The sequence below is a fragment of the Canis lupus genome, chromosome 24 (genome assembly GCF_048164855.1).
Source record: "Canis lupus baileyi chromosome 24, mCanLup2.hap1, whole genome shotgun sequence".
NCBI classification, from domain to species: Eukaryota; Metazoa; Chordata; class Mammalia; order Carnivora; family Canidae; genus Canis; species Canis lupus.
In genome coordinates this window covers 35929054-35952191 of record NC_132861.1, presented here as the reverse complement: position 1 = coordinate 35952191, position 23138 = coordinate 35929054, and the positions used below count along the sequence as shown (strand labels likewise).

The window sequence follows — 23138 nt, the reverse complement described above, 5'->3', positions numbered from 1 at the left end:
ACGGGCCCACAGTGGAGCACGGACGCCAGGCTCTGCACAGGCTTCTCATCTGAGAGCACAGGGGCCCTGTGCAGCTTGCGGGGGCTCTGGGGGCGGGTGAGGCCAACTGATGGCAGCGTTGTCAGGGCAGCCATGTCCCTGAGCTTTAAATGGGTACAAAAAAGGGGCTCTATCAGTTTGGGGTGATACATGCATTCCTTGGCCCTGACGGGGCACTTCACCAGGAGAGAAAGGGATGGCTCCAGATCTGTTTTCTTTCCGTAGCTGCTGAAGCCCTGACCAAGGAGTTTCCTATGCTCAAGATCCGGCCCCTCACGCAAGGAACCAAGCAGTCAAAGCTGAAAGCCTTGCAGAGGCCAAGTAAGGAAGCCACTTGTGTCCTGATGGGAAGGCTGTGAGTGGGCAAGTGTTTGGTTGGGCAGGGTGGGGCCTTCCCTCCAATTCATTCCTTGTCCTTCAGCTCTCTGTCTTAGGCCCACTGGGCACACCCCAGGAGCCGGGGGTGCCCAGGAAGAGGGGCCCCCTCAGGGAGAGCTGTTAGCCAGCTGCTCTGTTCTGGGCTTGCCCTCCTGTGCTTCCCTCTTCTGGCTGTTGCTCAGGGAAAAGCATGGTCTTTCCTGTAGGACCATGGAAACCATATTTTACAGTGGGGCAAGAAGAGCTTGGATCTTGGGGTCGGCCCTGATTGTGAGCCTGCTTCTGTCACTTATTTAAGTTCACCTTGAGGAAAAGGTCTGTCAGCCAGTTCCTTTCTCTGTAAAATAAACAGATTGTACAGGGTAAACTGGAGGGGTGACTAAAACAGCCCGGCAGACCTGCCTGGAGCAATGGGGGGGAGGGGGGGGGCATGTAGAAGATGCCAGGTAAATGAGAGCTCCTCCTTTTTCCTCTTCTCCCTCCTGAAAGCATGATGAGGGATTTTAGAGGCCAGTTTCTGTGGCTGCAAAGTGGCTGGCAAGACTGGCCCAGTAGAGGCCCGCTGGGGCCATCCACTGCTCCTGTGGCCCATGTAGCCTTTGCCTGGGCTTGAGGACAGTATCTGGTCAGTCCAGAAGCTTCAGGTGTCCCATCTTGACTTGATTTTCTCCCAGGTGGCCCAGGCAGGGAAGATGCAGAGGTGGCAGGATTAAGCAAGGACCCCACGGGCATGTGGCCATGCTGTGGGCCCAGCTGGGCCTTAGAGGTTGGCTCAGATGGCCTCTAGGCTGCTGTCGCCGGGAAGAGTGGTGGCCATAGCCTTGAACTCAGGTCCTCATCCATGGGGCTTTCTTTTAGAGCTCCTGCGTCTGGCGAAGGTGAGACCGCAGACCAATACAGCGGTGGCCAGGAGGCTGGTGGCCCGGGCCCTGGGGCTCCAACACAAGAAGAAAGAGCGACCTGCAGTTGAGTCTCCTACCTCCCTGAGGCCCTGAGGGGCCCAGCAAGCCTGGATTGGCACCCCCAAGGACTAGACTGGTGCCCCAACACCACTAGCCTTTCCTGACACTACAATAGCCCTGTACTGTTTGTTAGGGTGTCCCTGTGGGCCGTGGTGGGCTTCAGTTTGATCTAGTTCCAGAAGTTGAGAAAAAATAAAAATTTGAAAGTTGGTTCAAAATGAGATGGTCTGCCAGGGAACACTAGGGGGTGCTGTTGGTTTCCCATTTTAGACCTGGGGCTGCTGAAGAAAGGGGGGTCTAGATTGGCCTGGAGGATCCCAGCAGGGCCTCAAAGGCATTTTTGCCCAGTGTTTACCCAGTTGGGGCAGGGGAGGGGGGTTTGGCACCTGTTGTGTGACACCTGCTCAGTCTCCTCTAACAAGTCGGGCATCCTAACCTGTTGCCATGTGCCCAGTGCGGACGGCACCGACCCTTTGAACTGGTCCTAGCCTTCCTTGCTGGTGTGGGTCACAGAGGGCTTGTTGCACAGTTCTGTAACCATGAACAAAGCCATAGAGGCAAAACCTGAAGGGGGCGCTGAATTTGGCTCCCACACAGGACAAGGGCATCTGTGGGGACAGGGTCTAGGTCACTCCTGTTTGTGGTGTGGGAGGAACTGGTGCCAAGCCAGCCCTCTCTGGTGCTCTGGATCCTTCCAGTTTGCTGGGCGGCAGTATGCTCTTGATACGAGCGGGAGCTCCTGTGCCTGGGTAGAGTGGCTAGCCCTGGCTGCCTACCCTGACCGCGCTGGGAAGATCTGCCCCTGCGCTGCCTGGCTCGGGCACCGGCCTCGTGGGACCCTCCTAAGATGGGTTAAGTCTAGATGCTTCCACACAGCTGCTGTGCCCCCCCACCTGAAAACTCACTAAAAACAAGAGTTCAAGAAAGGTCAGGACTTGAATTTTTGTGATCTTAGACCGCTGCTGCCAGAGGGCAGGAGTTGGTGCTTTGTGGTGGGTCCTGAAGGTGGCCCAGAACCCCTCTCTGTGGCCGGAAGCTGAGAGTGGATGCCAAGGCTCCCTCCCGGCCAACCGTCCCTGGGAGCTCTGCTGCTCACGGCTGCGGGGGCCAAGGCCCAAATGAACGACAGATGCGTATCATAAACCTTTTATTTAAAGTTTCAAGTATGTGTAAGTGTCTGTGATGACACATGGCGCTCAGTGGGTGTCCTCATCACCCAGGACCCAGGTTTATAGCACCGTTACATCAGTTACCCACAGAATTGGAACAACAGAAAGATGATTCACTTACACAGGTGGGTTGGTTTTTCTTCTGAGCTATACTTTCAAAGGCCCAGATGCCCAATATTAAATGCCACTAAGTTACTTTGTGTTTCAAAGTCTGTGAAAATATAATAATGGTATCTTGTAAGAGAATTTCGGAGTGGGGGGTGGGGGAAGAAGCACCAACTCTGAGCTCGCTCACCTAATTAGAAAACATGTGGCAGCATTATTTGTATATGTGAATATAACAGAGGAGAGGCAGTCTTTAATTGGAAGAAGGGTCTAGATATTCAGGTTGGCTGGAAATGACTGAAGAGGAGGAAGATGGAATTCAGCCCAAACCCCTTGGGTGGACAGCTCACAACACCGATGGGGCCCCGTGTTACCTGGCGTGAGCTGGGTGGGGGGGTGTCCTACAAGGGGCAGACTGCGGGGTAGGTGGGACCGGCCGCTGCTAACCCGTGCTCCTGGGGTCCCAGGCTGGATGGCTCTTGGTGGCCACAACCCTGGTAGTCGTCCCAGGCTCCCGAGGTCAGGCGGCAGCCCCCAGCAAGTGACAGGCACACGCCTTCCTCCTGAGCCTCGGACGAGGCTGCAGGGGGTTGAGACGGCAGGCACAGGGCTGGACGAGGAGAGATTGTGGCCCTCGGACTGCAGCTGTTGGGGAAGGTGCGCCGGGGCCCCGAGACGGGCGGTGGTGACCTGGTGCTTTACCGTGCAGAGAGCTGGTTATTTATTAGTCCACTGAAGTGTTCAAACTTTTTTTCCGTCTCTTCACTGAAGGAACCGCCTGCAGGGTGGGCATTGGGGAGACAGAATTTGGCAAACCAGAGGTGCTGCCTGGCCCCGCACTGGAGCTGTTGGCCTGGGAAAAGGGGGGGCCCTGGAGCCACTGCCCTCCACCAGGTTGCCTGCTGGGGCCACCTCTCTGTGACGCCACCAGGGCAGCAGCAATGGCAACCAGGTGCCAGCCGTCCCTAGGGCCAGGCACAGGTCAGGGCCTCCGCCCAGGCTGAGCGAAGGAGTAACTCAATGAGCTTAGCTTTCGCCACCACAGAGCAGGGCCAGTGCTTTTCTTACGGAAGAGGAAGCTCTGCTTCCCCTTTGGTTCCCCCTGTGTGTATAATGCAAGGAAAAGTTTCTCTATTGGCGACCAGAAGCCACAGTGGTTGACTAGCCTCTAGTTCTCAACAGAGGGAAACGATACACAGAACCCACAAATTGCTGACGCCCACATATTTGAGGTCACGTGCGTAATGAGGAGATGGCCTCAGCTCCAGCCGGGGTCTGTGCCGCCCTCCTTCCTTGGCCAGAGCTGGCTGCGAAAACCCAGCCTCCGTCCAGGCCTTGTGTGTCTACAGCTTCCTTCCCGTGCGTGGAAATGGGAGGCTGGCTCCATTCCCCACGCTCTTTGCCCAAATTAGGAAGCTGCTTGGATTCCTCGACAAAGCAGGGCAGTCCTTGCCGGGCTCCCGGAGGGTGGGCCGCGGGGTGCAGGGCGTGCTGTGCTCCCCCACAGGTGCCCAGGGCGCTTACCTATGTGGCAGTTGTACATCCAGATGCGGTGGCCGTCGTAGCGGGTCCTGCACTTCATGATGTTGTTGGTGTAGTCCGACTCTGCTACCTCGTAGTTGGGGTTAATGACGACCTGGGGGCGAGGCACACCAGAGTGGGCTGCTGAGTCCCGCCTCGGCCACCCTCCACCCCGGGCCCAGACCCTGCCGAGACCAGGCCTGCCTCTAGAGCCAGGGTGACCTCATGGAAGGGAGCGGCCCGGGGCAGGATCGGCCAGTGATGAGGGGGCAAGGCCCGGATGAGGCAGAGTGTGCGCCCCTGGCTGCCTGCTTATGTGTGACTCTTCCACCTACTCCCTCCCACAAGTAGGCCTTCACAAAGGGGTTACCGTCTCCTGGGTACCCAGGAGGCTTGAGGTTAGTAGAGGCAGGAATTGGGGTGCACAGAATAGGCTGTTGATAGGGGAGTGGGATGTGCTGAGGTGGGGTGGGGACAAGGACCCATATGCTCCTGGCAGTGTGACTTCACACAAGTCCCTGCCTCTGAGCCTCCGCCTTGGGCCCATCTGTCCAGAAGGCCACATCCTCCTTGTCCGACTCCCTCCACCCTCCCTCCCAGCATTACTGATGTCTGTATTTAGGTCCGTGTGGGAATGGAGAGGGTCCATGAATCCCAGGCTCGGAATCTAATGCTCATTGTCTGTCCGAAGGGAAATTCTTTTCCATGAATCTGACCCACTAACATGCTCCTATTGAGTTAATTTGCTAATTGTGTAGTTCAGGGGTCAAGAACACAAATGTGATCTGGGTTTGCCTGGCTGTAAAACGAGAGTAGTAGTAAAGCCCTTTATTGGAGGATTACATGCGTTCACAGGGTCTAGGCATAGCCAGGCCTGGCCTCAGTCTTCAGTGAGCGTCGTTATTAAATAGATGGCACTTGTCAGACTACATGATGATACACATTCACCTGGCAAAGCGATAGCAAACCTCAAACATCTACCCCCCCCCCTGCACAGTGTACGTGCACAGAGACATGGATGTTCGTTTTTAATATAAAGAGCACTCTGCTCTTTGGTTGGGACTCTCCAAGTCTGCGGTTTTGGGTTTGTGGGTGGAAAAGTGCTTGGCTGTCTGATTTCCAGTCTCTTAAATTGCCCAGGAAGACTTTCAAAGCCCTTCTGTGGTCACCTCTGTGCAGGTGTTGATTCTTCCCAGGGCCGCCTACAGGGTGGGGACCACAGGCAGTCAGCCAGGCTTGGGGCTGGCTCAATGTCCCCTTGGGAAAGTTTTCAAGGAAAATGACACATTTCTGGTCACCCACTTGGCCACCCAGCGGGGCCAGCTCGAAAGCAAGATGGGTGGCTGTGTAGGAACGTGACAGGGCACAGGGGGGCTCCGCAGGCCAGGGCGCACCTGTGTTCCAGACACGGTGAGGTTGGGAACGCAGTGCCCCTGCTTCCATGCCAGTCAGGGCCCTGGCTGCGGCATGCCGCTCGTCTGCAGGGAGGCAGACAGTTGTCCCCTCTGCAGACCCTTTATGAAGGCAACTTTCCTGGGAGATGCAAGTCACAAACCCTTGCTAGCAAATGGCTCTTTATGAGATTGCCTCAGCCTCGCCAGCGCGGACAAGGCAGGGTGAGGGTGCTGGGAGAGGTGGGGTGGAGGGCAGAGTCTGTGTCAAAGGACAGCACAGGTGGGGGTGTCTGTGAGTCCGTGGGATAAACTCTTGACCTGAGGACCAGGTTTGGCTGCACATGTATTTTGATTTCCAAGTGCCAGGTGTTAACTGCATGCGGATGTCTCGGGCGGTTGGCAGTTCCCCACAGGCATGCATGCCTCGCATACTTAGGTCACCTGGTGGATTGTGATGTGCTGGCCCCCGAGTGTAGGACTCCTGCACTTTGGACAGCCTCTTGCACAAGTTCTGTGTTTGGACCCCAGCAGGAAGGGGGCTGCCTCCCCCGTCACCAAAGGCTCCTCCCCCCATCAGCAGGGGCTGGAACCCCCTCCTGCACCCCTCACCTGGAACAGGTAGTCTCCAGGGGGTACGTCAGTGATGTCGACCCACTGGCAGTCGATGTCATGGCGATACATGTCCCAGCAGCCCATGGTGATGCCCTGCTCACCGAAGTTGGCACACTCGTAACTCTTCTGGATGTCTACAGGCAGGGGCAGAGAGGAGCCCAGTCACCATGCACCCTGGCTGCACTGCCTGAAGTGCCTGTCCTCTGTGCCACCCTTCCCCCCAAAGTGCCCCAAGAGCCCTGCTGGGTGGGTGATATTCCCAGAGCCCACTCAGCAAATCTCTTCCTTCCCCCAAGCCCTCAAATCTCTGCTTCATCTGGGCTGGGCATCCCATCGCCACAGCAGGGGTTTCCAATCCATTCTCATGTCACTGGAAACCCTTTGATTCTCTCCCCACATCTCATCCATCCTTTTAGGGCCAGCCGAGTGCCCCCTCTGCCACAGAGCCCTCCCTGGCCACTCTGGCATTTCTATTAGCTTGGGAATGCAGGGAATGCTTATCTGGGAAAGCTCTGTTGTTTATTATTTAGCTTAACGTGGGGATCATCTTGCCATCCCCTGGAGAATTCAGCACTTGGATGTGGGCTCAGGTCTGGTTTGCATTATCTGACCCTTACTGGGTCAGTTGGTCGTCTGGCACATAGTAGGTGCACCAACAAACCCATTTGTTGGTGTGATTTCTTGGCATGGCATGTCCATGACTGACTAACGAACACACATTTATTGAGAGGCTACCATGTCTGGGCACTCTTCAGAGCATTGGGCCTGCAGAGAAGCAGCAATGGGTCTCCCTTGAGCTCCAGGCAGGTGGGGACACAGGTGTGCCCACCGGTGATCACAGTGCAGCTGGGCGGCATCCTGGCAGTGTGAGCAGAATGCTGCCTCTGTCTGGGGGAGTCAAGAGTCTGGAACCTCAGAGCAGCTCTTTTGGGCTTGGGCTTCAAAGGCATGAGGCTGTGGGCAGGGGCTTGGTGCTGGGACACAGGAGGGGGAGGGGACCACATGCCAGGTTTGGGCCTTACCCCGGGGACCATGCAGACCAACCGGTGCCCATTAGCATAACTCTGGGGGACCCCACACCTTCATAGCCAGGCCTTGCGCACGTGCCCCAGCTCCAAGCTGTAGCTGTGGAAGGCCCCGAGTGGAGAAACGTCATGGGGAGAGCCAGCTGTGGCCAGGGTGACAGAGTCCAGTATCAGGCCTGGGCCCCAGAACAGGTGGGAGCATTCGAGTCCCCCAGAAGCCACCCACACAAAGATACCTCCTTCACATTCTGTGTCCTCCAAGCAGAAGCTGGCTTTGTGGCCCTCTGCCACCTTGGTACCATTGAGGTTCAAGAGGTCATAGTGGGTGAACACTTCCATGCTGTGGTAGTGCCTGGAGCGAGAGAGAGGGCGCACAGGGTCAGTTTCTGCAGCCCCTGCCGCCTGCAAGCAGCTGCCTGGAGCAGAGTGGTCCAAAGGGGTGGCCTGTGGAAGAGGAGCGGGTGACAGGGCCTGAGGAGAGGGAGGGCCCCGGGCACCAACCGTGGGGCTCACTCGCAGGGGGCCTCTGGCCTGCCTAGGCCTCGCCTCTCTCACCAGCTTAATGGGAATAACAGCCCACGGAGTGCAGGAGGCCTCGTGGGGATGGGGGGGCACACGCGTGAGCAGAGGGCCTGGCAGGCTGACCCTCAGGAAGTGGAGATCTGCAGTAACCCCTTTATAGCCCTCCTGGGCGCTACAGTGGCTCTCCCAGCTCATTCCTGTTCGGTACAGGTACTGCAGACGGATAAAGGTGACTTTGTGATCTCTCTGGAAAACCTTCCGAAATGGGGATGTGGGGGGAGGGAGAGAACAGAAGGGGGGGCACGTGGAGTAAGGGGAAGGTGGGAAGAGCCGGCAAGGAACCAGACCCTCACACAGCCCGGGGCGGGCAAGGGATGGGATTCAGAGGCAGGGAGGCCCCAGCCCTCGGCCCAGCTGGGACGGGAGCGGTGGGAGTCTGTGCTCCTTGCCTGGGACACTCAAAAAGGGGCAAAGTGGGCCCTGGGGCCCTTGGGAAGGCACAGGGCGTGCAGGCGCGTCCCTGTGGGCCTTGGAGGGCAGAGGACGGAGAGCTTGCTCTTGCCTCCCTACGGTGTTTACATAAGTGTCCCATCCCTCGGCTTGGGGGGAATTGAGAACAGATGCGGATTCTTGGAAAGTGGTGCGTTGGGCTCAGAATAAACAAGGGGGCGGTGGCTGCTGAGTGCAGGGCCTACCGGGCGCTGGGCGGGGCCTCCAGGGTGCTGGGCGGGGCCTCCAGGGTGCTGGGCGGGGCTTCCCGGTGCTGGGCGGGGCCTCCCGGGTGCTGGGCGGGGCTTCCCGGTGCTGGGCGGGCCCTCCCGGGTGCTGGGCGGGGCCTCCCCGGTGCTGGGCGGGCCCTCCCGGGCGCTGGGCGGGGCTTCCCGGTGCTGGGCGGGCCCTCCCGGGTGCTGGGCGGGGCCTCCCCAGTGCTGGGCGGGCCCTCCCGGGTGCTGGGCGGGGCTTCCCGGTGCTGGGCGGAGCCAGCCCAGTCTGAGCTGCACCTTGCACAGCGCAGGTGCCTGCAACTAACTATTGGCACATGCTTGTCTCTGGCATCACAGGGACATCGGGCAGAGGGGAAATCCAGACAAGGCACCCAAGGCACGGGAAGCAAAACTGCTGGGTGTGTGTACACGCAACCTGAGCTGCTTCCTCAGTAAAGAGGTAATGGCCACAGGACCCACTCTCAGGGGTCCCGGGAGGACTGAATCTGAGAAACCACGGAAGGACCTCACAGGGGGCTTGTAGCACAGGGGCCCTCAGCACCTGTCAACCCTCTCACTGTTACTCCCGCTCCCGGTAGTACCAGGAGTGGTATTTCCGTTACCACAACCATCACGACTGTTCCCTCCACCATTCCCAACCTTCCTCACCCCCAGGCCTCACAGGGATGGCCTGGGGCTCCCTCTGCGGGACTCTGGGGAGTCAGGACAGAGGCCAAGCGGGGAATTCAAAGGATAGGTTTTCCGACAGGAAATTAGAGGCCCTTTCCCCCTTCCTCCTGTGTTTGCCTGTGCTAAAAATAATGTCAGGAGTTCCTAAATTGGGCTTTTCCCAGGTCGCTGGTGGGAGCGTTTCTGGGTAAAGCAATGCTGAGCCAGGGGCCCCCTGAGAACATTCACAAGGACACATTTTGTGCAAGTTGAAGTGATGACTGAACGAGTCTATTTTGGCTTCTCTGAGGAGCGGGATGAGACATGAGGTCTGACTCATTGCCTAAAACATGTCTGCATCTTTCAGAGAGGGGTTTATGTTACCATGTTTACCGGCTGGAAAGACTGAAGAGAAATGGGTTTATGTTCCGTTGTCTAAACAAAATTCAGACGGAGTCCACAGATGGACTGTTGTAAGGCTGACCTTCTCCCGCTCCTCCTGCTTCCTGCAGACTTGATTTAAGTCTTCCCTAGCTCTTCAGTTTTTCCTCTGTGAACATGAGGAGGGAAATAGCTGGTTTGGAGCCTCTCGATTCTAGCTCCCTGCAGTCCTGGGGCTCCTGTGCTTTACAGCTGGGACAGGTGTGGACATCACTCCCAGGGCATCCTCCCTGGGAGGAAGTCTCCCTCCCTGCTGGCTCGCTGTAGAGCCCAGGGCCCCCCTCCACCATGCACCCTAGGAAATACAGATGGTGCCACCAGGAAGGCAGGAGGCCATGTACTGGTGATGAGGGTATACCTCCTCATTCCAGGCTGAGGTGTCCTTTGGAAGTTTAAGAGGGGGCCAGACCTAAGGAAATTTCCAACTTGGAAAGAAATTCCAGAACCTAAAGAGAGAGAGAATAACCTGACACTCGGTGGAAGTCATTGTAATCTGGATAAAAGGAAGGATGGCAGTCTACCATAAGACTCCAGAGCTCAGTATTGCTAAGACGTAGTACTGGCAGAAGAAGGACATGATGAATACGTGGAAGATAGAACAAGCCAGTCCAGAGGAAGACAGCAGGTTTGGGCCTTTGTTATCCTAGGTTGTTGGGGGCTCAAATTAAACTGAGTCAGAGAGTCAGTGCACACTGTAGAGATGTTGTCACTCTTCATCCTGTCCCACCACAAGCCATGTGTCCTCTGGTACCTCCAGAATGGACAGTCCTGGCTGGTACTCAGCTGAAGCTAAGACAGTGCTCCTGTCCCCACTGCAGAGAATACTGGGGGTGTTCCAGTCTCAGGAGGTGCTATCATGAAGGGTGAGGGCCTTCCACTTGCCTCATCCTACCTTCCCCATGTGCTAGGAGCCCTCTGGCCAGAACAAAGCCCTACGGATGTGACAAGGGCCTAAAATCAGCTCACAGAGGCCACATAGCCTCTGTGTAGCTTTGATCCAACATGGGGCCTACTCTGCACATGGTGGAAGCAGGGCGGAGTAAATGAAAGTCTCCCTTTGTAGCAGGGTTGTTCCTGACTCGCTGAGCTGGCACTGGTGCTGGGCATCCACCTCCCTGCTCACCAGCTCTCAACGCCCCTCCTGGGGCTGCCTGAGGTGCGAGGGCTAGTCTCCAGGACACAGCAGGGGCAGAGCTGCTCTGGGGCCAGCTTTGTCTGGACCTCATTGAACCTGTGACATGATGTGCCGGTTAAACAGGTGTGGCCCCGCTACCTGGGGCACAGGCAGCAGCAGGAGGGCACCTCATCCAAGATCATCCCCCAAGGGCATGATGCATATGAGAGTGAACGACTCAGGGTATTTTTTGCTATGTCCAGTTGGCAAAAAAGGTGCTAAGGGGTCAGTCTTTATGTTTCATTTCAAGATTTTCAAAGAATATCGTTCTATTCTTCACTGTAGCAGTAATGGCATCGGGAGTGATAATTTTCCCCATTCGCACTAATTTGAGCCAGGGTTCTCAACTTTGGCTCCAGTCTGTAAATCTGCTGACATAGGATGTTAAATCTTCTAGAAATATTTTTTTTTTTTTTGAGTGGAGGAAGGGCTTGCTTTCTTCAGATTCCCAAAGGGATCCAAGAGAGGTTTGGGGCCAGAAGCCCTATTGAAAGGTCCTCCTACACAGCCTGGAGAGGTCCCCTGGATCTCTGGAGGCGGGGGGGGGGGGGGGGGGAAAGGGGAGGGTAGAGCAGGGATGTCCTCTTATGCTCCCTGAGATCTCATGGTCATAGGTTCTCAGTTATGGACCAGGAAGGGGTAGCCTGAAGGGACATATGCTTGGCCAGCATGTTTTTTCCATTCATTCCTCCCAACCACCAAGTGGAACATCTGTAAGCAAAGAAATGAAATAGGATGACAGGAAAAGCAGGGGGTGGGGCGGGGTAGAGATCAGAATGCCTGGTGCTCCAGATCAGAAGGGACACTTCCATGGTGTCGCCATGTGTATTCTTGGAGGACAGCTCATTGCTTGGAGAGCAAGCAGATGCCCCAAAGGACTCCCACCATGTAATGTCTGGGTGGACCGCCATGTGTGGGAGACAGAGATGCAATTATGTCCAACTTACAGTGGGCAGCGCCAGCCTCTGCAGGCCCAGAGCTCCTACCCATATGTTCTCTAAAGAAATCAGGCACCAATCTGGTCACGACTTTAATTTCACTCTATGACTTCCACCCTGCAGAGGGCCGACATGCTTCTCTATAAAGACCAAAAGCTCTTTGGCTAATTAGGACATTCAAAACATATGGACAATACTTATGAAGGGAAATCAGCACCCTAAGTTAGGATAGCCTAGTCTTTTCTTTTGAAACAGATTGAACAATTCTACCCCCAAACCAATGGAATGTGATTGGACCATGTGACATGGAAAAGCAGATGAGGACAGATTTCTGATGAAGATCTTTGGAGTCACACAGACACGAGTTGGGGATCCCCACCAGGCAACTTCTTATCCTGAACAAGTTGAGCCTCCATTTCCTTACCCTAGAAGATGAGTATCCCATGTGCCTGGGCACTTAGAAGGGAGTCAATAAATGTCAGTTCTTGTGCCCCTAACAGCGGTCACTACATTTTCCAGCTCGAAGGATGCCTAACTAGCTGTCAGCTGGGCTGGAGCTTCTCACACTTAGATGTGACATGCACCCAATCACCTGGTGATCCTGTGAAGATGCAGATTCTGATGCCAAGGTTTGCAGTGGGCAGACTCTGCCTGCAGAGGTGGAGGGCATACAGGAGGGCGCTCACTGCAGACCCCTCAGGGGTGGCTCCTTATTGCATGGCACAGCCTCCCCCCTTCATTTTCAAAAGTGTGCTCTCTTCTGCTCCCTCTACCTGTGCAATTCAGGTCCTGGCAGGACAATGTGAACAAGCTAGGGAAGCGGGTTCTGGAGTCGGGTAAGAAGGCAAAAGATAAAGAACAGACAAGGCAAGGAGATGAATGGGGTGGCTTCTGTTGGCTCCAGCTAGGGCTGGCTCTAGGATTTCACTCTGTTCTTGTGCAGGATTTATAGCCCGGGCCCAAGTACACAGACTGAGGGCTGGCAGGGACTTTGGAGGTCCTGGGTGATGTGGCCCAGATGGCCTGACATCACGCAGCTGGTTAGAGGCACGGCTGGATTGAGAGGTCTCGTGACTACTGGGCCTAGAGCTCTTGTCTCCACACCCAGTGGCCTCCTTGAGATACTTAAGGTATATTTATAAATGAACTCAAGAATCTAAAAATTGCAGAACCCTTAACCCCTGCAGACCATGAACTTGCTGGAGACGCACTTGAAAACTGTTGACTAAATGCATCGATGGAGAGGCATCAGCTACTCAAAACAAAGTTTGTTTCCTAACATTAGCCATTGGAGGTTAAGAAAGAGACCAGGCTCGGGGAAGGTGAGGCGGGCCAGTGAATGTGGAAGGCCTCTATGGCCACCCAACGCCCTCTAATATAGGAAGACCCTGCCTCCTGGATGTGTGGCCTCTCAGCTCTCTCAAAGGGACCCTGTGATTCTGAACCCTGTGCAGGCCGTGTGGCGTGCCGGGTCCGCGTCGCTTGCCAGAGATGAACAGGAGGGCTCACCTGTGGCAATCATGCCAGATCCACGCGTGGCGGCCATTCTTGGGTCGGAAGTCAGACTGTCCATTGTTGTGGATCTGGGAGGAGAAGCGCAGGAGCCGTCGGTAGCCAGTGGTGGGGTTGGTCTGGGCAGCCGAGGCCGAGAGGCAGTTCTCCTCCATGGCGCACTGGAGCATGAACATGGGACGGTCCTCCAGGTAGGTGCTCTGCTGGACAATCTCCGCATTGAGGACCAGGTCAGGGGCCGCTGGGGAGGGCAGACATGGTGTTCAAACAAGACAAGAGACCCCTGCCCCTCTAAAGTGTTTTGCTTCTGATTCCTAAGCTGGGACAAACCCCCATCCCTGCCTAGCACCACCATCTGGGACTGGCTCATGCTCTCCAAGGTCACCTTCCTCAAGGTCACCTTCCTTGAGGTACACTACCCCAAGTTCCTCTTCCCCATTCCTGAGAGTCCTCTTGAGCACCTCTGCAGCTATAAGGGCAAAATGTTGGCAGTTGTTTAATCTGGGTGATGGTACATGAGGGTTCATTATGTTGTTCTCTCTACTTTTGGGTGGCTGGAGATTTTCCATAATAAAAACAAACAATATCAATGTGCCTCCCTGAGAGAGAGCACCATTAATAAATACCTTGGTCTGATCCTTCTGGGAAGGATACACAAACAGCTTACAGCCTATGTAATACTGTATGTAGACTTACAGTCTGCTACTACTGTTTCCCTTAAAATATATCCTGACATAATTCCTTGTTAATAAATATCCATTACAGGCAGCCCAGGTAGCTCAGCGGTTTAGCGCCTGCCTTCAGCCCAGGGCATGATCCTGGAGACCCGGGATGGAGTCCTGCATTGGGCTCCCTGCGTGGAGCCTGCTTCTCCCTCTGCCTGTGTCTCTGCCTCTCTCTCCCTGTGTCTCATGAGTAAATAAATAAAATCTTTAAAACTAACTAAATAAATATCCGTTACAACATGCACTTCATGGCTACATATTTAACTTATAACTTTATCTCATATTTTTAGATACACTGGTTGCTTGAAATTTCTCACCATTAAAGAGAAAGCTATGATAAACATCCTGCAGTAAATCTGTGTATATAACTTACTTCTTTAGCATATTATTTTTATTAGTGAAATTGCTGAGAAGAAGGGCTGCATGTTTTCAAGGTTCTGATGCATGTTGCTAAATTACCTTCTTGACAGATTCTTCTAGTTTCTACTCACACTGTTGCTCTACATCACAGTGTCCCCCAGGTGTATCTTTTTTTTTTTTAAGATTTATTTTTTTTAAAAAAATTGTATTTACTTATTCCCAAGAGAACAGAGAGAGAGGCAGAGACATAGGCAGAGGGAGAAGCAGGCTCCCTACAGGGGACCCTGATGTGGGACTCAATCCAAGGACCCCAGGATCATGACCTGAGCCAAAGGCAGACGCTCAAGGTGTCCCAGACTTATGTATTTATTTTAGAGAGAGACTGCTAGCTCGGGGATGGGCAGAGAGAGAGAAGAGAGAAGCAGACTCCCTGCTGAGCACAGAGCCCAACACCTCGGAGCTCGATCCCAGGACCCCGAGATCATGACCTGAGCCGAAACAGAGTCCAATGCCTAACTGACTGTGCCATCCAGCCACCCCCAGGAGCATCTTTTAAAACAAAGCTTGATTTACTCAGTGAGCACACAGCAGGTGTGTTAAAAAAGTTACCAATAATTACCTATAGTAATTACCAAAAATTACCTACAGTGATTACCAAAAATTACCTATAGTCTATGTTTACTAAACAATCCTATTAGAAGGTTTAGCTTCTTTACAAAAGGATTAACTTTTTCCCTTTATTTTTTTTAAAGATTTTATTTATTCATGAGATACACACACAGAGAGAGGGGCAGAGACATAGGCAGAGGGAAAAGCAGGCTCTATGCAGGCAACCCAATGTGGGACTTGATCTTGGGTCTCCAGGGTCACGCCCTGGGCTAAAGGCGGTGCTGAACCACTGAGCCACCCAGGCTGCCCAACTGTTTCCCTTTAAAACTCATATTCCATTTACTACTTGTAGTACATTTTGATTCACAAAATTATTGTATATGAATTATTTGCAATAAGATCCATCCTTAATTTTCTGACAAGTTGCTTGTAAATTTCTGAAGTGCGTGTGTTTCTGAGTTTTGCTTCCCTCAAGTTCACCAGAGCCTGAAGCACTCCCCGTGGCCCCCAGGCTGCATGTGGAGCACAGCACATGTTCTCAAGCAAGACATGCTTGTACCCCATGGGGCTGGCAGTGTCTGAAGGGCAAGTCCACCCACAAGGTTTGGATGTGTATGTGAAGGGTATGCGATGAGATGTAGGGTAGGGAGTAGAAGACATAAATCGGGGGCCTCTCATTTGGTGAGAAATATTTCCTCTTGGAGAACACACACCAGGATGCAGCATTGCTAGTGCTGAGTGCTCTGGGCACACTTTTATTTGTAGGGTGTCATGAGTCTCTTATTCATTGTTTGTACCCTAGTGGTGCTTGATGGACAGCGCTTTCCTCTGAGCTGAGCAACTGGGTCTTCATTGCTCTCTCCTCTTTCTGAGAGGAGACCAGCTCTAGCTCCAGCTCTGGAGTCTGAACATAACATGGTCTGCAGTTAGCTGGTAGCCTGGGAGCTGGACTCTTAGCACCTGCCATGGAATTAGGCCTTAACCTCTCCAATATCCAAGATGTCCACCAGAAGCTCATCCAAAGCCTGCACTCATCCACCCATCAGCCAAGTATTACAGTGAACCCTGCACTAGGCTCTCTGGGCAGTGCTGAACAAGGCAGACCTGAAATTGTCACAGGAGAGAAGGCTGGAAGCCCATATTAATTACTTCATTACAGATGTGACCAGAGCTAGAAGGAGAAATATGAGGTGTGTTGAAAATTACAGGTGGGGGACCCGTCGGGGGGGAGGACATCAGTAAGGACTTCCTCAGAGGCAGGTATGTTTTAGTTGCTCCCTGGAGGATGAGCAGGGATTATAGGAAGTATCTCTACAAGGCTTAGTAGCATGTGCCAAGCCCCTGAGGTGTGAAGGAGCACCAAAGCCTGTGTGCTTGGGACACTGAGGAGGGGTGCGAGGTGGTAAGTAGCCCGAAGTGAGGCTGGAGTGCAAGTCCCTGCATAAGTCCCTGCATTCACCTAAGTGCTGTGGGAAAGACTGGATGGGTTTGAACAGGATGGAGGCATGAGAGGGAGACCAGCATTGATTCTGGCTTGGAGGGGGGGGCGATCGGAGGGGTGCATGTCACTGTGGGGATCCCACTCAGGAGCCTCTGCAGTAGTAATACAGTCTGGAAGAATGTCATCTGGGGATCCCTGGGTGGCTCAGCGGTTTGGCGCCTGCCTTTGGCCCAGGGCGCGATCCTGGAGTCCCGGGATCGAGTCCCACGTCGGGCTCCCGGCATGGAGCCTGCTTCTCTCTCTGCCTGTGTCTCTGCCTCTCTCTCTATGTCTATCATAAATAAATAAATAAATCTTAAAAAAAAAAAAAAAGAATGTCATCTGGATGATGGCTGAGACAGCCAGATGGAAGGAGGTAGAGGAAGTCGAGAAAACATGGAAAGGACGACTAAGATGTAAGATGGAGTGTACGTGGGCAGGGGTGGGGGTGCGGTGGTCAAGAGGAAGATAGAGGAAAAGAAAGACTTGCAGATACAGGGTGTAACTGACTGGATGAGAAAAAGTAATTACAAAGGGTGGCCTGAAGAATACACTTCATCTCTCTGGATACACTAACACGCATTAAACCAGATCCGCCAAGGGCTGTGTTCCTGGCCCAAATGGCCACTGCTCCCCTGTGGTCACTCTGAGTGATGCCTTCAGCCTAACTTGAGGGGATCTGGGAGCCCCACGAAACTCATTTTTCAGCTGCCACGAGGATGTCAAGGACACTATTTATCTCATAACTGTCCGTCTTCATGAGAAACGCCTTTCCACCTCAGAACCTAGAACAGTGGGCTTCTCTAATCTCAGGGTATGTTTCTGCCTCATGGACGCTGTGAATGACATTCATGTCCAGGTTTCCTTCTTTTCTTTGGCTCTTGGGAAGCTCATGGTGAATTTTATGACCTCCCAATAGTAAATGTATAGGACTCTATACCACATATTTTTTTAACCTCTCTCTCAGCTCCATTTTGAGCCACTACCTTTCCACCAAGCCCTGCTATTTCACATCTGCTTTTATCTTCTACTACCTTGAATTTTATTTAGGTTTATATTGTGCTAATTTCCTTTGAGAAATGGTGGTATATGACAAATATAAATAAAGAAGTGAAGTAAAGGCCCCTGACTGCTTCTCTCTGCTTGGGTGTTCCTTCCTGGGGAGGCTGGTAGAGGGTGATGATCAACTCCTCAGACAGGATGAAGAGCCTGTGCTGTCTGCCCAAAAAAGCTCATGCCAGGGTGGCCGGTCCTGCCTCACAAGGCTTAGGAAATGCTGGGTGAGTCTAAAGGGCTCCATGGGCGCATGAAGCTCCCTGGTTTAACTTTCCTAGCTCTCCACGATGGCTTAAGACAGAGCATCATCATCGGTTATTGTGCTTGTGTGCGTATTCACCGTCACATTTAATTTCCAGTGTCTAGGGAAATCAACTATAGATCATGGTGGCTAACCGCCTCGGACTGCCGAGATCAGCCACTAAATGGCAGGTGGGGTCTGGTCTCCAGTTGTCTGGCCAGATCCTGGGCCTCTTTCACCTCCCAGATTCACGAGGGAAGGGGCTAAGTAAGGCCAGGGGTGGGAGAGCCTGTGTGGGCCTCGGGAGAGCAGCATGCCCACCAGGCTGCTCAGCAAGTCCTCTCTCTCAGCACAGAAGGGAGGCTTCACGAGCTGGGCCATTCTGAATACTGGCTGGGGATCCCCTTCTATGTTTTCAACCTCTCTAGGACTCCCAGGGAATCACCGGGAAGCTATATTATCTCCAAGGTATGCAAACAGGAAACGCTCTCTGGAGCAGGGTGGGAGGAAGGAAGCTGACACACGCACTGAGCACCAAGTTTGTGCTTCGTCTGCTTTCCCGACCTCAGAAACACCCCCCCCCCCCCCAAGGAAGGTGCTGTCTTCCTCATTAACTGGTAAGAACAAGGGAGTTCTAGACAGAAAAACTGCAGGTCACTTGGTCAACCATGGCCCTGCCATTTGAACCCATGGCTCCCAGACTCCCAAGGCCCTCGCTGCTTCCCCTCCTGTCTTTCCACCATCAGAAGGCAAGGTGAGGGCTCTGGGGGGTGGGGGTGGGCAGTTCCTCTGGCCCCCAGGTCTTCTCACTTAAAATTAATCTCTGCTTTCCTCTTTGGTTCCACTCCTGGCAGAGGCCTCAGAGCCCTGCAAGGAATAACCAGTGAGAGAGACTCTCGTCCCCTCTTGGAGGCTGGCGGGGAGGGTGGGATGCGACAGGGATTCCCAGGGATTCTCACTTTCTGAGCAGGCCACTCCAGCCCCATACTGCACCGCGCCCTGGGGGCAGGCCACATCCTCCCCGTCGTGGCGGCAGTGCGCCAGGGACAGCTCCGTTCCCGAGCACTTCACTCCACTCATGACCACTTTGTTGGCGTACATATTTCCGTGCCAGTACCAGGTCTCCTGGATGAATCAAAAGAAACGGGAAGCGTGTCACCTTGTATTGTCACTTCTTGCATTCTGTCCATTGCAGCCTCTACAAACATCCCAAGGCTAAAGCTAGATGAACCCATTTTTTTTTTCGGGGGGAGATAGCGGAGGCACAGTCATGACCCCAAGTCATGCAGTTTGTTGGTGGTGGAGTAGGTGAGACCCTCACATTGGTCCCCGCGGGGAAATCACAGCTGAGGTTCTGGTTGTTGTGTGTCAGGAACATCAGGCACCTGTAACTCACGAGCCCAGGGCAGGCACGACTAGTGAATCACAGCACTCTCTCCTCTAAACCTGAATGCGCTCTCAGAATCCTCAACACGGTGCTCCCAACTGATGAGAATTGGCAGGAGAGAAGAAATCTATTCACAGGTGATAGCTCAACATTCAAACATCCTATTGGTTCCACTTGCCTAGAGAGCCCCTGGAGAGCCCCCCTCCTCATCCTCTGGAGAGAAAGCTGGGGCCTAGAGAAGGGACAGGGTGTGTCATCGGCGGCAGAGCCAGGCCCACTTCATGACCTGAGGAGGCCCAGGTGTCTTAGGAATGAGCTGGCCAGGAACAAAAATAGCTGGGCAGGTGCTCTGCTAAAGACCACTGTTGTTCCCTCTCTTTGGAGCCCCCGAGAGCACCTTGGCTTGTCAAAGCAGTATTAGCAGAGACACGTGGAGAAGCCAGGACCCCAGGGCACGATGGGCAGAGGGGTATCAGAGGCCTGTGCCTTCTGGGTGCTGGAATGAGGAGTCACGGGGGAGCCTCTGCTCAGGACTCAGCTCCCACCCTGGACCCAGCCAGCCTGTGGCGGGTGGTCAGGCTCAGCAAGGCTTTGGAGTTGACCCGGGTCCCTCCCTAAGAACTGTTCCGAGCGAGGGACGGGGCCACCCGGGCACAGGAGCCGAGTCAGGGTTAGCAAAATGAGACTGGGGCTCCAGCCAGTTTCCTCTTCTGTGAGAAAGTGTTTGGAGCCAAGAGAGTGAGGACTTTTCACTCCAGGTCACAGGGAGGAGAACTGCCGAGTGGAAGGGTGGTTGCTTTGCCCCAGATCATTATTAGCGGTTTTCCAGCCCATCAGGGAGAGAATGTGTGAGTACAGATGCCAGTTGGGAAACATGGTCTGGCTGGAGGGGCCTCCGAGGAACGGGTGGGGGACTGAGTTTCTTCCCTCTGCACAGGCCTCTCAGGACATCCCAGGATCAGCCCTCAGCCCAGGGCAAATCCCAGTGCCCTAAGCGGAGTGGACCCAGGAAACGAGAATCCAGCCCCATATTCTGTAGAGGGAAACAGAGGCCAGAGAGGAACATGACTCCCACCCCCCAAGGACTCAGGACTGTGAAGGGAGAGCTGAAGGCCAGGATGAGGTTCCTGCCCCCGACCCCCAGTCCAGGGCACTTTGCTGTCCACCTCCCGGGTAGCTGGGGAAGGTTGATGGCAGGCTTCTCACCTGGAAGGCGTTGCTGGCAAACCCCAGGCCCAGCTGCCGGCAGACCACCATGGCCTCCACAATGCCCCAGTTCTCGCCACACACCGTCCCCCATACGAGGGACCCGTTCCTCTCCACCAGCACCTCCACCCGGCCCTCGTAGGGGTTCCGGCCCCCGTTCAGGCGCAGCTGTGGACAGAAAGAAAGGCATGGTCACCAGGTGGGGACAGGAGAGCTGCCCCCCATATTGCCATTCATCTAAATTTCCCCAAGTCAGGGGGTCCTGCCTGGGGCACAGATTCAATTCAGGCATCCCTGAGAGTCCTATGAGCCCACATCGTACCCAGTATGGTCTTACGTGTTAGGTCCCCCCACAGGCATCCTGAGGCCTTAGCAGCCTGTGTGGCAGGAGAGGAGGCACTGCCCCCCCCGCCCCCACCTCTACTCCCTGCGGCCCTCCGTGAGGCTGTTGCTGCCCCGAGAATCAGATGCTGGGGAGGATGCGTCAAGGGGCCTTAAAATGTTAGAATTCCCCGAGACTCCTTCCTTTTGTCATAATCACAGCTTCGGCTGGGCTGGTTCCAGCTCCCGCTCTCATGCGGCCTGCCTCCCCTGTCCTCTCCACCAGGCCTCCCTTTTGAGACCCTGTAACCAACTGCCTATTTGACAGTTCCACTTGGCACTGTGGAGACCCCAAATCTGAACTTGGCATCTTTTCTGTCTCCACCTAAACCTGTGCTCTATCTTCCCCTTGTTCCCGATTTCAGCCAAAGGCACAACTGTCTACTCCAGAGGCAGCAAACTTTCTAGAAAGGGCCAGGTGGAATTTTAGGCTTCGTGGACTGTATGCTCCGTGTTGTAACCACTCGGCTCTGCTGCCACGGCTGATGTGTGAACGGCTGAGCGTGGCTGTGTTCCAGGAAAACCGTAATTACAAAAACAGAGGGATAGGTTTGGCCTGCAAGTTGTCCTTTGCTGACTCCCAATCTACTCTGTTACACAAGCCAGAAATCCAGGAGCCATTCTGGACCCCATCCTCTCCCTTCCCTCACCTCCTGTCAAAATCTCCTCCATGGATTTTATCTCCAAAGTCTCTTTCCAATCCATTGCTTCCCTTGGCTCCGTGCAGAGCCCCTTGTCCCAGGCACCATCCCCTCCTGCCTCAGCCAGACCTCTCCTCTCTCCCTGCCTCCACTCAGGACTTCATCAACTGATTGTCTGGTCAGAAGCCAGAGTCATCTTTGAAAAAAACACCTGCTTGTGTCGCTTCTCTGCTTAGAACATGGTAGCGGCTTCCGCTTGCTCCACGATTTCCTCTTGCATCCTGTTCTCCCACTTCAGTTTCCATGGCTACCTGACTCTATCGACCGAGTCACACAGTAAGTCATACATGTCACGCTGAAGCCCACTACATACAGATGCCCTTCTCACTCGATCGCCCTTCCAATTCCATACCCTACGACACTTCCCTCTCCCTGGGGTCAGGGCCCACATACACACTCCATTGCTCCCTACACATCTCTTTCTTAGCGTCTACAACAGTTAGAATGAGGCTGACTTACAGTCTGTTTAACGCCTGTCTCCTCTGCTAGAATATAAGCTCCCAAGGGCAGAGCTGTATTTGTGTCGTTTCCTGTGTGATCGATAACTAAGACAGTACTTCACAAATGTGAGGCTCTCTAACACTACTTTTGGAATGAATGGACGATCAGCCTTACGGAATATAAGCGTGGACCAATTTATGTGAGCTCAAGCAGAGAGATCTGGAGATTAGGGAGGGGTTCTAAAAACGCTACCCTTAGGACACCTGGTAAGCTCAGTAGGTTAAGCATCTGCCTTCAGGTCAGGGCATTATCCTGGGGTCCTGGGATTGAGGCCCACATCCAGCTCCCTGCTCAGTGGGGGAGCCTGCTTCTCCCTCTCCCTCTGCTACTGCTTATGCTCTCTCACTCTCAAATAAATTACTAAAATCTTAAAAAAAAAAAAATATTACCCTTAATCCAAACACCTTACCCTGTTTCCTTTATATGCCTAGCAATTCTATGCTTTGGGACAAGGAACCCTCCAGGGTCCTCCAGGAACCCTCAGCACGTTGGGCTATTGGCTTGCCAGTCTTTAGCAACAGCGTGACTCCTAGGGCACGGGCCTCAATTTTTATTATGGACTTAGGGGCTGCAAAGGTCAATGAGGTCAGCTGGCAAACAGACAAGCCAAGGGCAGTCATGATGCTAGGTCTGCCTCCCAGGATTGTTGAGTGGAAGAATTAAATGAGACAGTTCATGTAAAGTGCTCAGACAGGGCCTGGCACACAGGAAGTGCTCAAGAAATATTAGCATCATAGCAACGATCTTTATTAGGCTGGGAGTCTCATCAGAAATCAAAACCCTATGCAGAAGAGACAGATGGGATCAGAGCAGGCAAGAAGAAGGCTGGCCTTCGGGAAGTCAACATGTATCTTTCTGAGTGTTTCTGGGCCGAGAGCCCAGGGTGAAGGCAGGCACTGGACACTGTCTTAAATATGGATCGTACTTTACCTACAACTAACATATCTTTGGGTCTCTGCAAAAACACAGACAAAATAGGACACATGGGTGGCTCAGCGGTTGAGCATCTGCCTTTGGCTCAGGGCATGATCCCAGAGTTCCGGGATCGAGTCCCACATCAGGCTTCCTGCAAGAAGCCTGCTTCTCCCTCTGCCTGTGTCTCTCCCTCTCTCTCTCTCTCTCTCTGTGTGTCTCTCATGAATAAATAAAAAATTTTAAAAATCATAGACAAATAAGATGAGCAGAGCCATTGAGAAAATCCCAGAACGGCAGAAGGCAGGCTACCCAGCTTCAAAATCCCAAGAAACCAACCCTGGGTGTTGAAACCCAGCAGGACCATTTCTAGGCAACCACAGGCCATCCCCTCTGCTTACCTGTGACCTAATA

At 53.8% G+C, this 23138-nt stretch overlaps 2 protein-coding genes across 6 annotated transcripts in view; one reads left to right on the top strand and one right to left on the bottom strand.

The window, feature by feature from the left end:
• Positions 1–23138, top strand: part of R3HCC1 (R3H domain and coiled-coil containing 1) — a 47239-nt gene that overhangs the window by 17816 nt on the left and 6285 nt on the right. For 2 of the 4 annotated variants that reach the window (XM_072796264.1, XM_072796261.1), the window contains 2 exons: positions 265–394; positions 1276–1597. In XM_072796264.1, the coding sequence (XP_072652365.1) occupies positions 265–394; positions 1276–1387 (242 nt within the window). In that variant the 3' untranslated portion in view covers positions 1388–1597. Of the gene's footprint in view, positions 1–264; positions 395–1275; positions 1598–23138 lie in introns of those variants that run through there. The other 2 variants (XM_072796263.1, XM_072796265.1) reach the window with 2 other exon arrangements.
• The window catches only part of LOXL2 (lysyl oxidase like 2), a 90736-nt gene continuing 70111 nt past the window's right edge, over positions 2514–23138 (bottom strand). For both annotated transcript variants that reach the window (XM_072796259.1, XM_072796260.1), the window contains exons 8-14: positions 20230–20397; positions 18596–18761; positions 13163–13406; positions 7442–7557; positions 6178–6314; positions 4178–4289; positions 2514–3431 (exon numbers count right to left, since the gene is read on the bottom strand). In XM_072796259.1, coding sequence (XP_072652360.1) covers positions 3352–3431; positions 4178–4289; positions 6178–6314; positions 7442–7557; positions 13163–13406; positions 18596–18761; positions 20230–20397 — 1023 coding nt within the window. In that variant the 3' untranslated portion in view covers positions 2514–3351. The remainder of the gene's footprint in view (positions 3432–4177; positions 4290–6177; positions 6315–7441; positions 7558–13162; positions 13407–18595; positions 18762–20229; positions 20398–23138) is intronic.